Source organism: Larus michahellis, chromosome 7 (genome assembly GCF_964199755.1).
Source record: "Larus michahellis chromosome 7, bLarMic1.1, whole genome shotgun sequence".
Taxonomy (NCBI): Eukaryota; Metazoa; Chordata; class Aves; order Charadriiformes; family Laridae; genus Larus; species Larus michahellis.
In genome coordinates, this window is record NC_133902.1 from 1687514 (window position 1) to 1702907 (window position 15394).

At 45.3% G+C, this 15394-nt stretch overlaps 1 protein-coding gene across 9 annotated transcripts in view; it reads left to right on the top strand.

Annotated features, from left to right (window-relative positions):
- COL26A1 (collagen type XXVI alpha 1 chain) overlaps positions 1-13220 on the top strand; it is a 181560-nt gene extending 168340 nt beyond the window's left edge. For 7 of the 9 annotated variants that reach the window (XM_074595064.1, XM_074595065.1, XM_074595063.1 and 4 more), the window contains 4 exons: positions 2110-2154; positions 3565-3609; positions 4652-4736; positions 8132-13220. In XM_074595064.1, the coding sequence (XP_074451165.1) occupies positions 2110-2154; positions 3565-3609; positions 4652-4736; positions 8132-8304 (348 nt within the window). In that variant the 3' untranslated portion in view covers positions 8305-13220. The remainder of the gene's footprint in view (positions 1-2109; positions 2155-3564; positions 3610-4651; positions 4737-8131) is intronic. The other 2 variants (XM_074595058.1, XM_074595060.1) reach the window with 2 other exon arrangements.
- Positions 13221-15394: the final 2174 nt, after the last annotated feature.

The following is a 15394-nucleotide window of genomic DNA, read 5'->3' on the forward strand; positions in this document are numbered from 1 at the left end:
TTTCAGTTTAAAAAAAAAAAAAGCACAGTATATGGCAAAGTGACAAGTTTCCATCCAGGAAACTGATAAGAGCTCTTCCTCAATGATTCATTTAACATTTTAATTTAGTTTGTGGTTGACCATATTGCTAAGACTAGACTTATTTTGAAACAAAAGCTTTGTTGCACTGTATCCATTCAGTACAGACAAATCCTTTAGACTTTGATTTTGTTCCCTCCTTGTTAGGTATGTAGAACTGTAACGCTCCTTCTAGGTTTGGGACAAATGTGATTTTCAAATATCAGAATGTCTTGCTAAATAGGAAAAATAGTTTGTATTTCCTGTCCTTCCTTTGTTGGCGTGGGAAGTGAAGCCGATTGCTTTTTCTGGCAGAATTTCTGTAGGATGTTCTACGTGCTTTTTGTCTTTTGTGAGCAGGGATTTGAGTGCTGGTTTTGACAACAACATGCTGCAATTTTGGGTTTGGTGGATATAAATTAGAGCTAGCTTTACACGGAGCGGAGGAGCTGTGCAGCTGCAAAGAAAAGCAGAGGAGGGTTTACAATATCGATTGAGATTCAAGAAAATGTTATTATACATTCTTTCTGCTTAATCTCCGAGAGAACAGATGTAGGAGAGACCCGAAGCAGTCTGAGTGCATCCCCGGATGGCACATTTATACGTGTGCTGCTCACGATCAGCCTCTCTTCATCTTATTCTTAGGCAGTGCCAGCGAGGGATTCACCACATCGTCTCCAGGCAGTCTTCAGAGGGACAGCTAGTGAGGGCCTGGGATAAAAGATATTTCTAACATCCAGCCTAAATATCCTTTGATCCCCTTTAAGCTGATAACATCCTTTCCTGTTCCCCCTGGACACAGAGAACAGGCTGTTTACGTATTTTGAGTGCGTTGTTATGTCTCCTCTCTGTGATTTGCCACTTGCCTGTGCTTTTTCACAGGCCTTCCTCCCTCCCTCCAGTGCAGAATCCAAGTGGTTCCCTTTGAAGGTGCTCGGAGCACCTGACAGATTGGGCCTTCCTCCCAGTGCTCTTCGCGTCAATACAGGCCCTTGCCTGGTGCCGGCCAGCTGCCCACCGTGCTCTGCGCAGCTCTCCGCCGTAACGTGTTTGTAGATGCCCAAGGCCCGTTGGTTTTATACAAGGCCACAGTTTGATGGAAACAAAAACAAAACAGCGCTCCCTTTCTGGCAAATACTACAAAAAGCTGCCGCCAGCTAGGTAGCTTTTGGGGGGAAAAAAGGATGGGTTTGTTTCAGTGGATGTCTAGGGGAGAAGAGCCAGGTTAAATATGTGCCTGTTTCATCAATGGATTTCTAAAGATGCTTTTAAATTTTGCCTCCTCTTCCCAAGCTCCTGCCTTGTCATTAAATAATCCTTAACTGTTCTCCTGGTCAGGGATTCTGCCCTGCCCCAGCCTGCTCCAGGGTAGGGAACCAACACTGCGGAAGAGACGGGGGAAAAAAGATGCTCAGTTTGATGGCATCTCATTCTGCCCCAAACCAACATGTACCATTTCAAAATGTTTAAAAAAACCCCAAACACTAAGAACAATGTGAAAATTAGCACAGCACGGAAATGAAACAAACCAACCAAAATACCGTATGTGTGTTTTGCTCGGTAGCCGTTGGGGTTGACGCAGGGATGTGTGTGTGGAGCAGGAGGCAGATGAAACCAGTGCTCTGTGGGAGTCCTGGGCCCTGTTTGCTGTCTGGGTCAGCAGCAGCCCATCAGTTTTACTAGAGAGAAGAATGCAGTATCTTTGTAAGAAACAAATCTCCAGCCAAATTCCTTCCTGGTATAACGTAACTGACTGCTGTAAAGTTCAAAAAATTGCTAATCGTCTTACTGAGAGGGTACTGAGCTGAGTAGCTCTGTATCGAACCAAATTTCTCCAAAGTGTGATGGGATTTGGAGCTGATACTTGACAGAAAACCATGACCCCCTTTTGCTGTCTCTAAGTGATAATGTCAAGGGAGAGGAATTTTTTTCATATTATCCCAAGTGTAAGGTTTTTCATTAAGCCATCTTAATTCCACTAGTAAAAATTACACTATGTTCTTGTCAAATGGAAAAATATCTCCTAATGACACTTAACTTTATTTCCAACAGGGGCAAGCAGGTCTGACTGGAGAGAGGGGCATTAAGGGATTTCCTGTAAGTGATGTACTTGCGGGTGTGTGCAAGACAGATGGGCTTGGTGCTTGCCTGGCACCATCAATCCCACCTAGCTGGGCCGCAGCTGGTTCAACCAGCTCTCTCAGGTGCAATGCTTAGGCCAACTGTCTCCAGCTTAGACGTTTGTTCAGTAGGCAACCTCACCTTAACGTATTCCTCTGCAAATGAAATGAAGCACAGTCTTCCTGCACGTTAGGCACAGTGATGAAATGCGGTGATCAGGAAGATATCACACCAACAGAGGAGTTGTGTTTTGCTTGCAGATCCCCTCTAGCCAAACCTTGGCGGACAGAAGCCCCCTCCCTGCCTCGTGAGGTTCCTGGCTCTACCAGAGCCCAAAGGCGGGCACTGTTAACCAACCCAAAGTACATCAGCTGCTCTCAACTCCCTCTTGTGCCTTGCTCTGCTGAGCTGAGCTGGAAACCCTCTAACGAGATTATGAGATGTCTCCAAATTTCGTGGCACTACCTGAAGAGATGCACGCAGGAGCTGTCTCCACTGGCACATATGGCCAGGGTGCAAATAAACTGGTGGAGATGCAGGTTGCTGAAAGTGAGCTAGTGGAGCAAGTTGAGTTTTTTTGGCAGGCACCATCCAGAGAGGTCCTAGGTCCTCTGGGAGGTTTCTCTACTCTCTTCCTTAATTCTACCTCATCATTTTGTACGATTCACGTAACCTTTTCTTCAGTCCTTCCTCCCATACCCGCCCTGCTTTGCGGGTATCTCAGGGATGTCCAACAAGTTTGAGGAGCCCAGGCATTTCCACTCTATTTTATTCACCAGTTTGTTAGCCTTGATTTATGTTTAGCTTGTGGTTTAATCTCTCCACGTCATCCGTTCTTTGGGAAATGCATGAACTTCCTGGTTAGGGGAGCAGCATCAGATCAATGTTCACAGCACATAGGGATCTTTGTTCAAGAAAAGCTTAATGAGCATCTTCAGAGGCAGAAAGTGATGTGACTAATTAATGAAAGCAGAAGGGAGGATTTTTATATTCTAAATCAAAGATGAACACGTGCATGTCTGGGGGAGGGGAGCGGTATTTTTATCTTGGTGTTTTAGTCTAAAGCATTGCTCTTTGAGAGCTTCATGAGATGTATATATAGAGTCTCGTTGCGGGCCCAGGCCATGGCAGCCAGCCCCTCCTGCACCTTGGTCACTCCTGGCCAAGTTCGTCAGTGTTACCAATGGTGATGACCTCTCGGGAGGCTGGCGGGAGCCAGGACAGAGCACTTTGGCCCTTGGCGTGAAGTGCCAGAGAGTCAGTTTGTTTTCTGCTGGTGAATCGCTTCTGCCTTTAATTTGTTCCTTTGGAGGGAAGGGATGCAGGTGAGCCTGGGCAGGGTCCTCAGTCACATAAGAATAAATTTCTGTTTCTTGTCTGTTTTAGGGCGAACCAGGAAAGAAGGGTGAGGAAGGTGATAAAGGCGCTGATGTGAGCATGCATTTCTACTGGTTTTCCTTTCCTTTTTTTCTTTTTACTGTGCTTCAACAATATTCCCTTTGGCAGGCTGGTTTGTGGAGGGCAAGGGTCCTGCGCGCAGTTAAAAGCGCAGAGCAAGAGCTGATGTGAACCCTGGGTTTCAACTCAATACATGCTAGAAATCCTGGTCTTTGAGGTTTCCTTGGCCACATTGTCAGCTGCCCTTCTCGCCTTGCTCTCTCAAAACCTCAGTCCCCAGTGGCTGTTCTGCCACACAGAGCTGCTACAAGGTAGAGAATTACTCCCCCGCTGTCCCTCCCATACGCTCAGGGAGAGACTCGGAAAAGCTCAAACTGCATGTGCAGAGAGAGAGAGCTGAAGTTCTTACATCTCTGCTCTCCCGCCCTAAAATACTTCCCAACATCTATCTGTCCCTTCGAGCCCATATCTAAGGCAATGGGGGCAACAAACTACAGCTTCAGTGTACGTGAAAATATGTGGACAGTCTTCAGGCAGGATGTGGCCCAGCTAGGAGCTCTGTGGGAGGCAGGGTGAAGCCCATCAGGATGGGCTTGCATGCCACCGTTCCAGCTTGTAAGGGAGCAACAAGATGGTGCTAGTCGCACGTCCCAGTTTCCTGGTGTACCAACAAAGAGAAAGCCCAGGTAACTCACTGGTGTTCAGAGTATATGTCAGATGAGAGCAAAACCTGTTCTCCAGGTAGTTCAGCATAGTTGTTAATGTAAGCTGCACATTACAAAGGTTTGACAGGAATATACACCCTGGGTTTGGCCCACTGCAGAAGCAGGAGCCAAACTGGAAGGCTTGGCTTTGGGTCAGAAGCTCTGCAAAGATGGGGTGTAACTGAGCAGCTCTTCTTTAAATAGGAATTTCTCCTGCGTTCCTACTTAACCCTTACAGCTTATCTCCCCTTTTACATCTTTTCTATTCCAAATGTTCACACTGCATAGTTTGGCATTATGGAGGCAACACCCTGAACAAGAAGCCTATTCTGTGACATATACCAATGTTAGTTCTCTTTTCCTTCTTGCAGGGGGAAGGCGTTCAACAACTTCGAGAAGCTCTGAAGATTTTAGCCGAGAGGGTATTAATTCTTGAGCACATGATAGGAATTCATGGTAAGCGTTGCTAAGGTTTTCTTTTCTAGACAGCTGGGGGCTCTGTTCAGGCAGCTGCTTGATGGTTAAACATCCTCCCAGTCTCCTAAACTCTGTCTAGTTTCTATTAAAGCCAGGTTTTCAAAACTAGGTACCAAACATGACTTCAAGTATGCTCAGAACTGTTGAGGACCTAGAGCTTCCACCCACTGTACTAGTTATTCTGGCTTTACAGTAGCAGGTGAAATGACCCCCACACTAATTTCTATTACCATTCAGAAAGCCAAGTCACGAGCATGAGGCACAGATCACCTACCAGCTTCCCAGGGAGCTGCTTGTTCAAGTCTTTAGGCCAGATCATTTAATCCTGTTAATAGTGTCTCCCAAGGGACTTTAGCACCACGAGGCCCGTGCCTTGTGTAGCACTGTATTTTACAGAGACAGCCCAAACAGTGCTACGTGTTACCCGGAAAACCACTCATTCCTAAACAGCTTGTGATTCTAACTTACATAAAACCTATTTCGCGATCTGTTTTAAAGAAAGTCTCACATGTTCATTGTTCAGATAGACTTTAAGATTCTGTTGAGGCTATTTGTCATCACTGGTACAGTGCGTGGCATCATCCCTTAATGAGTGTTTTCTTCCCTTAATCAGAGTATGGGCTTGTGCAATTGTCCCAGATCAGAATTCTCCCTTTGGGCTACTTGAGGATCAATTTTCTCACAGCCTCCAAAAAGTGGCTGTCCCAATTTTGCCCCTTTCAGAAACACAGTAGAGGCAAAACGTTGTTTGGATCTACTATCAGCCTGTGAGAAACAAGCCTGTTCCTTGGCATTGACCAAGTTCCGTAGCACTTTTCCTTCTTATATTCTCCTTGACACGTGGAACCTCATTCCTGGCCTCCCTTGTAAATCAAGCTGCTCACACCTTCCTTCAGATTGACATCCACTTTTATTGCAAAGTGGCCTCTGGATATTGATTTACCCTATGAAAATGCTGAATAGCTAAAATGTCTAGCAGTTCCTAAGCAACTGATTTTAAGTGTATCTATTACCGGGCAGTAAGGCAGCACGCTCCCAGAGCCCACAGTCCCCTTCTGGAGCCAGCACACTGCTAAAATGAAAATGCCGTTGGGCACTTCAAAGCCCAGGCAGTGTCAGTGCGCGGTGCCAGGCTGTATGGCTGAAGTGGCTTGGGTGTCTGCCCCACTCTCCGTCCTTCACTGGCCTTGTGTCTTTTAGAGGCCCAACCTACCATTTCCAGAAGCAATAGGCAGCAACAGCTCAAGCTTTTTGGGAAATCATGAATCATGAACCCATGATTTAACCACAGTCACCCTGACCTTACGTCTGCATTAATCCTAGTTTGCTTCATATTTTCATTGGATTTGATAGACCAAGGGCAGGACAAGATGGTTTTATGCTTCTTTGCTTTGAGATGGCGGAGGTACCAGGAGGATGCCCAGTAGATTACCCAGGCAGCCGTCCGTGCCTAGCTGCTGGGTTCTCCGGGTAAGAGAGAGAACTGGGTTCCCCAGTCCATAAGCACAGTGCAGTGTATTTACGGGACCCAGGGCCTGGCCCTCCATTGTCTTTTACTTTGTACCGTCATTTATTACGGGTGTAAAGCAAAAAATCATCTCTTCAGGAAGCTTGTATAGACACTGGGGCTTGGACTGGAGGAATTCACACAACTTTGCCCCTGCAGAACTGCCTAGTTTACCCATTTTCTACATTGTCTGTCTGGCAATACAGCAGCAACAAGGCATGCGCTCCTGTCATTTTGAAACAGTCACTTTGGAAACCGTCTTTACTGACATAAATGTATTTTCTGTTATTGGGGATGGAGACGAGTTATTTTTACCCATGTACACTTCTATACCAGTGGAACTGCATCGGCAAAATGGATGTTCTTAAACTGTACAGTGTAGTTAAGGCCATATTTAAACACCTATATTGTATGACTTTAAATAATTCCTTTTATATCCAATAACTAGAGATAATTATATTTTTACTCTGTGCTTTTGAGATAGTTGCATTCTTTAACTCAAGACATATTTTAGGCCCTACAAAAATACTGTTTAAAAAGAGAACTTGGAAAGTAAGGCATTTTTTCCTTGTGCAATTATGTTCATCCCTGTATGTGTATATGGTTAAAAAAAACAACAAACACAAACCAGAAAAAGACATAAAATAACAAAAACAGAATCTCCTTGAGCACAGACCTCCCTGCACTGAAAGGCACCACACAGGTTTAAATCACCCAGCGCCAACTATCTGGTCGTGTTCCCATCGGAGGTGTTAAGGATTTGACCACAGGTTCCCGGGCAGCCCAGCTCAGCCCAGTTTAAAGACCCACGCAGAAATGCCAATCGCATGCTCTCATTTTCCGAAGAAACTTCACAATCAGTGTGGTTTCCAAAACCACAGCCACCCAAGCAACAAGGCAAAACATACCAGCAAACAAACCTCTTCTCTGTGCTGGGAGGGCAGTTTGAGATTATCTGGCCTGGCAAACTGTAGAGCGCAGCCCAGCAGAACACACGAAAGCCCAAATTGTTTGGCAGCGTTTACTTCCAGTGAACGCAGCACAAATCCTCCGGCAGCCAAACGCTCGCTTCAACCAGAAATGCTGCCTCGTGGGATCAAACCAAGGCTGGGTCTCTGGCCTGTGAGGTTGGGCTCTTGGCAGGGAAACAAGCAAACGTCCATCTCTGACGGCAAAAGGAGGAAGAAACTCGGGCTCTAAAAATGATGAGGCAGCATCGAGTTATCAGCATCTGTTGCTGACTGCTGGGAAAATAGAAGAGTGGCCGTACTTAAATGTATATTTAGCTTCTTGGGGCAGGACACTGTGGGAAGAGGAGGTGTGTGTTACCAAGGCATGCTGGGAGAACAGACAGCTAATATTTATTCCCAGCTTTATTGCTAATTTGGCTGTAGCCTAGGGTGGATCAATCCTTTTGTTCAATCTTTTCAGTGCATCAAAATGTCCGCCTTTACAAGGAGTGAAATGGTACTTAAATCCCCAGGAGCATCACTTCCCAGTGACCACTTGGCCTCATCCTTCGATAACAGGAATCTGTAGGCAATGCTGAATAGCAGCTATAGCCCGAGCAAATTTATAATCAATAAAAAACAGCACTTTATAAATGGAATTACAAATGGGAACAGGACCCGCTAGGCCACGTGCAGTAAGAGTACTTACCCCAAAGAGTTTAGACAGAGCGGAGGGGAAAGACCTAATATTGGAGTAGCGTGACGGCAGCAAACGTAGCTCCACAATTGCTTGGATGGAAAGACAACAGGAGGGACGACAATTCTTCCAGAAGAGGTATCATTCAGAAGGGCCCATTTACTCTTTCCTTAGCCTCCCCTTTTAAATAGCGCTCTCCCGTGACTTTCTCTCCTTACAGACTCTTTATCTTCCATTGAGCCAGGCTCTGGACAAGACGTGATCCCCGGCTCCCCTCTGCGAACCAGCATCAAGATCAAACGTGGTGGACCCCAGCAGCCGCAGGCCTACCAGATCCTCTCTTCACTGCTGGATGACAGTGAAGCCAAAAGGAGAAGCAATCGGATGAAGTAGGAGCATCTGTATGTTCCCTGTGCCTGTTCACCAGTTAAAGATACAGTATCCCAGTGCTTAATTGCAGAGTGCCAATGAAGTGGGTAGGAGGCTGCAGTGTAGGCACCTGGGTTTCCTTACCTGGCCAATGCTACGCCCTTATTGCAGGGAATGTCTTATCCATAGCTCAGAGAGGGTCTTATCAACATTCTTCTTGATTTTGTTGTTTTGCCTTTGGAATACCAGATGGCAGGTATCCTCAGAAGCTGTCTACAGAAGTGACACCTCCTGACCGTGTCTCAAGAGTTTAATCCTCCCCTTGTTTCCTCACTGCCCTTGAAAGTTACTCAGTTGAAGCGCTGCTTAACTGGCTGAGACAATCAATCCCATCCAGCCTCAAAGCCAAGCCTTAGCCTTGTCCATTGGTATAGTTGGTGGCATCTGCTTTTGTTTCATGTGGTGGTGCCGTGCTGGCTTCCAGCTGAAGATACCACTTCCGCAGCCGTTAAAGCATGACCTGCAAGGGTTTCTTCTAAGCAAAGAACAAACTGGAAAATTCAAAGAATATTTAGAACTGTTGCTCTGAAAGTTCAGGTTACTCTTTGGACTTTAGCATCAAAATCTTGGCTTTTCGTGTTGCTAACTGCATGCGAGTGGCGTTATTTCTATTCGTGGTTGGCTGAGCAAGGACTTTTGATGCAAATGTTCATGGCAACATTGACTTTCCATCTATCTTCAATGAGATTAGACTGTTTCTGTGAAAATACAGAGCAGTCGTACGATGGAATTCTACGAGAATTTTCCCATATTGTGTTCAGCTTCTGCATACATCCAGAGAGAATTAATTTAAGTGGTAGCAATAACCATTCACAGAAAAGGATATTTTGCAATAGTTTCTTAATGCTACATCAATAAGGAAAAATGTTTTCACGCTGTTTTGTTTTTTTCTTGTGAGCAAATCCTTGCCATTTGAATCTGCAGTGGCAAATCAGAGCCTAAGGAATTAAGAGCCTTGTCAAGAGCTTATCTTGCACTGGGAGTTAAATACAAAGTCATTTTACTTTTTGCAATAACTTCTTATTTTGGGGGAAGTCCCAGCTCCAGGGTTAAGACGTTGAACCTGCCCTTCAGTGACAGATGAATCACTACACCTGCTGCGCAAACCAAATCAGACAAGTTGATGCCATTCACGTAGACAGTGATTTGTGTTAGAAAGGGTGAGACTAATCAACAGAACCAACGGTACCTTTTTTTTTTAATTCCCCTTCCCTCCTCCCCCTTATTCTGACATTTTTCAAATTCAGCCCTGGACAAAAGTGAGCAAATTGAGTTTGTGTTTGGCATTTTATGGCGTAAGTCAGGTAAACTGGTCACATTCTATCTGGTTCCGAGTGCAAGATACAGCTAGCTGAAAAAGGCGAACTGTACTGCTACAATATTTCTGCCAAAAGCTGTTACAAAGACCAATAACTGTGTGGTCCCAGTATTCAGCAACCCTTGTCACACAAAGTGATCTTCCTAAGGCACGTGGTACACTGGAGATGATGCTAAAAATGAAGGAGCTCTGCCAGCCCAACATTAGCCACACATTAAATTAACTTTCCATATACACGGTAAACATTGTAGACCTACAGAGACAACAGAACATCCAAATCTTTCCTCTGAAGAACATTCTATTTTCAGAAATGAACAGGCTACGGGCTACTTCAGGATGACTGAATTCACCATATGTTTTATTTGGCCCTGTTCTTCAGAAATCCAACCATCCGTCTCAAAACAGGTGAACTGGTGTAAGTTGATGTGGAGCAAGCACCAGAAACTTGTCCTCCTACAGAAGCTTTTTACTGCTGCACAGCTACATACCAAACCGCCTTGGTTTAAGCTGGCTTGGAGGCTGCAGGAAACGCATTGACTTGCCCTGCTTTTGAATCCCCGCACTGCTTGGCTACTGCCGGGGGGGAGCACATTCAGCAGCCAACCCACGGAGTGCAGGTTGTACTTCCGTCTGCTCAAGTTTTCCTTTGAACATTTCAAAGAAACAAGACCAAAGTGTTACAAAAGTTTGGGGAGTTGAAGGCGAGGTACAATCGGGTGCTCTCTTCCCCCAAGACTCCAACGTTTGAAGCAAACACAGAGTGTCGGCGAGAGCTGATGCTTCAGGCTCCAGCATTCCTTTGCCTGCCCGTGCTCCGAATTACAGCTGGAGCGTGATACAGTCAGAAGACAAGGAAACAGGTAAAACTACCCGAGTCAATAAGGTTACTGACCTCAAACAGTCATCCTGTATTCAGAATCCTTTGGGGAGGATGAAATAAAACCTCATGAATGCATCTTAGTTTCAAACCCAGCACTAAATTTTAATCCAGTGCTAACTATAATGACATTATGTGCATAAAACATGCTGAATTAAATCAGTGTCTTAAAGAAGGCTGGCAACCAGCTCTCGGCCTAAAACTGCCACAAATACAAACAGCTCAGCTTTTCAATATCTAGTGAATGACCAAAGTGCCGTACAGCAGCCCATGCCCCGCTGTTCTGACATATTCTTGGAATAATCTTTCCATTGAAGAATTAAACACACACAAAAAAGGTGTTTTCCCATTTACAGGCTGATTACTATGTAGGAATTGAGAAGTACTTGATTACCTCTTTGTAATAGGGACCGTTTTGGTTTCGATGACATGGACATTACAAGACATAGCTGGTGGCTTCCAGGCGAGAGCGCCGTGTGCCAACCAGGGGGTGCTGGAAATCAGGCCCTGGAGACTGAGGAGAAATCACAGTTCAGTCCGAACGGGTGCGCTGGGCAGGCTGGTGCTACCTGTAGTCGCTCGCCACATTAACAAAGTTTCCTCATGGCAGTTTTGGGAACTAAACTAAACCACAGCAATCTTTAAAAAGGGAAATGGCAAAATTTTATTTCACTGGGCCTGTAGCTACAGGGTTGAATTTGGAGAAGAGGGAGTACAAAAGGGCTGTTTTCACTTCCCTGACGTTCTGGAGCCTTCACACTGAATTAAGAGAAATTTTTCTTCCTCCAAGTTTGTCTGCCTGAGTTCAAAGCTATTGCATTAGCTGATGAGTACTCTCTTCAAGGCATTCGTATTGACTAAGATTTTGGATTTAAAATTATTTAAAAGACATTACTGGCAAGATGAAAGGAAATTTAATGGAAATTGTTTGCAATAAATCCTGCCAAGTCAATTGTCAAAAGACTGGTTAGGTTTGGGTTGCAACGGTTTTAATTATTGGCTTTTCCAGATTTCTGTATGAGCTATGTAATTCTTTTCTCCCCACACTTCTTGCTTTATTTAGCTACATCTCTCTTTTATGCGGTACTGTATCTTTAATCTGGGTGACGGTAGGATCATACCAAATGACTTTCTCTCTCAGCTGGGGTTCCATTCCTCTCTGCTTACACAAGGGTTGGACCACACTGTTGTGCAGTCCCAGTTTAATTACGTTTTAAAGGTGAGCACAGCCTCACACGCTGACATTAATGATCCTCATGACTAAGTGAACCACTCCAACCACATTTTCCATCTTAGGCAGGATACTAAGCTTCATTTTAGCCAGGGCACATAACGCATCTTGCCATGTCTATGTAACTTAGAGAGTGGATTTATTTCGAATGCGTGCTCATTTAGAAATATATTTTAATTGAAATGTTTAGTGCTTTATCTTACATGCATACTGTGCAATACCATAGTGTGTTCTTTTCCTTTTTTGTCCTAAGACTTTTTTGAAATTGTTAATGTTTCTTCGAGTTCCAATGTGTTTTTGACTTGGATCGGTTCTGGTAGTGGTAACGCGTTTTCCTTGCCTTGAGCTAACCAGAAGCAGCAGCAGCACCTTGCACAACCAAAAATCTTTGCAATTTGTGCACCCTGACGCTGACCAGCAAGCCGGTGCTCCCGGGAGGTGGAGAACGCCTCTCTCCAGAGTATCGGATGTGCGCTTGCTGTAAAGAATTGGTAGCAACGCAGGGAAATAGGAATAAACTACAGAGAAGAGCCCTCACCTGCTCCCGCCAAACTCCACAGTAATTTTGCTGTCAATTTTGAGAGGAACTGGCCATAATAATCAGATCCTGCTCTCCAGCTGGCAGGGACTGGTGCTGCTTTCAGGGGGGCAGAGCGCAGGGCTCAAAGCAGCTTTCGGAGAGTTTGGCTCTGGGACTGGGGTTCAGTCCCAGTCTCTGCCATGAACTATTTTAATGTAGGAACCTGACCACTGTGACAAAGGCTTCTGAAAGACAATCAGCTTCCGGAATTACCGCTCGATACAATTTATTGGAAATCCATTCACCTCCATGTTTACAGCCTCTGTCTTATTCAAGATTACATTCCATTCAGGTGTTTGGTGGTATAGGGGTTTAAACTACTCACAGTTTCTGTGATTGCATTGAAACCGAGCAATTCAAAGGTGCTATAATTGTCCACAAAGCACATTCCCGTCCATAGAAGGAAATGTCAACTTCTTCGCTAGTTATTTTACACAGTATTTTTTTTTATTTATATCAGTGTGTTTCGTATGTGTGCAAATGGTCCCGGCTTCTCTCATTGTAATAAGCTTTACAACCATTTGGTCTTTTATAAGGCAGCCATACGCAGTATCTTGCAATCATGTAATTTCTTAACTTAGAGCAAGAATAAATCTCATCTGACACGATGAACTCATTTATGGCAGGCTCTAATGTTTGTTGTAAACACAACTTGTTTGTTCCACCTCTTGCATGGTTACTTAGCTGTTTTCATATTGCTATGTTATTGTTCAAAATATCTATTTCTCTTTATTTGCTATGGGTTTTGTTACTGTATATGGAATGTTTTGTATTCAGCATTTTCTTACAGAGCAGAGTGGGAACAGTATTCAAGAACCCACAAATACCAAAGACCTTTCATGTAATGCACTGAGAAATAAACATACTGTAAATGAATGTGATGTCAGGTCTCCTGTATTGACAAAGTTCAGAGCAAGTTCAAGCAGACTGCATCCTGAAGTGAGACCAACTCACTCTCTTTCCTGCTGTCCCAACTTTCTCTGCCTATATGTTTGCAGGTCTCTTAAAAAACAAGATTGTGCGAAAAGACCCTGCTTCTGGTCCTCTTCCGTGGCGTGGGGGGGCAAAAAGGCCTTCCCTTAACTCAAGTCAAATTTGACAGTTTCCTTGGTCCTTGGCCATGATGGGACTGACTCTTCTGCAGATATTGCTAGAGTGCTCCAGCAGGCACGACTGCCACCTCAGAGGTTTGAGATGTGTCTCTAGGACACACTGAGTCACCTCTGCATTCCCAGCCACACTAACCAAATACAGCGGCATATCCTGCCTCCACAGTGAGCCATTTAATTCCTAAAGCAGCCTAGGTAAGCCTTCAAGCAATGGCAGCTTTGAGCATCTTGCTTTGCATTGCAGAGCGAGGCACTACGTGGATGTGGCAGCCTCTTCCCGCAGGAGCAGCCCTCCTGTTCCCGCAGGAGTTTTAGGGCAGCAGCTGAAGGGATGGCCGCTTCCCCTCAGCTGAGGACGGGCTGGCTGTGGCCACTGGTGTGATGGGGAACAAGCCAGAGAGAGAATTCTGCAGTGCTTAAGAGTGTAAATTTAGAGCACGAGTCTGGTGAGGAGCAGCTGAGGGCGCTGGGGGTGTTCAGCCTGGAGAAAAGGGGGCTGAGGGGAGACCTTCTCGCTCTCTGCAGCTCCCTGAAAGGAGGGGGCAGCCAGGGGGGGTCGGGCTCTTCTCCTAAGTAGCAAGCTATAGGACAAATCTGTTGTTATTTGCAACTTGCCTCACTTCCTCCTAAGTTTCCTTAGAGTTCAAGGCAGTCGAGTTGGCTAATCTTAGACAGCAACAGCTGCCCAGGCCCCCCCCTCCCCGCCATCCCCTGCCACCTCCTGGGCATCTGCCTCCTCCAGAAGTGGCTGCATTTGCCCACTTGTGCTTTCTCTGAATTTGCCTCTGGGTTTATGTAGACCCCCTGACTCGTCACCTCATGTGTCAGTTCAAACTGGTAGCAGAGGATGTGGTTAGGGACTTTTTTTCTTTCAAACCTTCCTACTATGGGAACAACTACTAGATTTAGATGCAACTACCTGTCTGTTTGCAAAGGGCGGCTTTGCTCTGCGTGAGCCTCAGCTGTAGGAGAGGACCTGGGCTGTGTCTGTCAGCAACATGACAGTCCTAGTTTCTGAACTTGTTTTTTTATATGCTAACAAAAACAAGAGATATGTAAATCACAGCCAATTTTTTTCCCCTACTGCTCAGATTGCACTGCAGATACGCAGATACCAATAGTGTAGCAAAGTCTAAGTCTTGTAAACACCGGGAAACGTCCGCAGTGTCAAGGCCTCTGCTTCATACAGCTTTTTGCATCACTGATGAGGACATACTCAAGGTTACTTGATGCCAAACATTCCCATGCAGCACTTCTCCTGGTCTCTCAGGGTGTATTTATCTTGGTTCTTGTGTCCTAACACCTCCAACTGATATTTTTATCCTTGCAAAAAGTCCTCCGAGGGAAGGCAGTTCTGTTAATCACTACTGTACAGATTGGGAGTTGCTGGATAAAAGGCTAAATTAATTTCTCAGGACGTTTGTGGCTGCGCTGGCCTGCCAAGCACCAAATTAGCATCAGGCCCATGTTGGTCTCTGGGCCATTATGGCCACTGATTGTAATCAGAGCAAGGGGAAACGGCGCTTTTCCTAACGCTTAACGCAGCACAAGAAAAATCAATGGTAGAGTTGAACAGATTGAACTTCTAGCAGGAGCTGATTAAAAAAATAATATATATATATATACACACACAGAGAGACAAAACACAGTTACTCTTTGAATACACTGTGTTAACTCTTCATTAACCACACGCTCAGCAGAGCAGCAAGTTGTTATACAGCTTTTTTAAAGACAGTCAACCATTAACAGCACAGTAAGAATGGCTCCGACAATACTGCTCTCCACGTCTCAGCCTGTTGTATGCAACCGGGGCAGGGCCACCAGGAGTACCCCCGCCCAACGCAGCCTGAAGCAGCGTCTGTAACCCATCCGCACAGACAACGCCGGGGACAGGGAAACAGCAATCCTGATACGGGAACAAACTATTCCTAACCTTCCC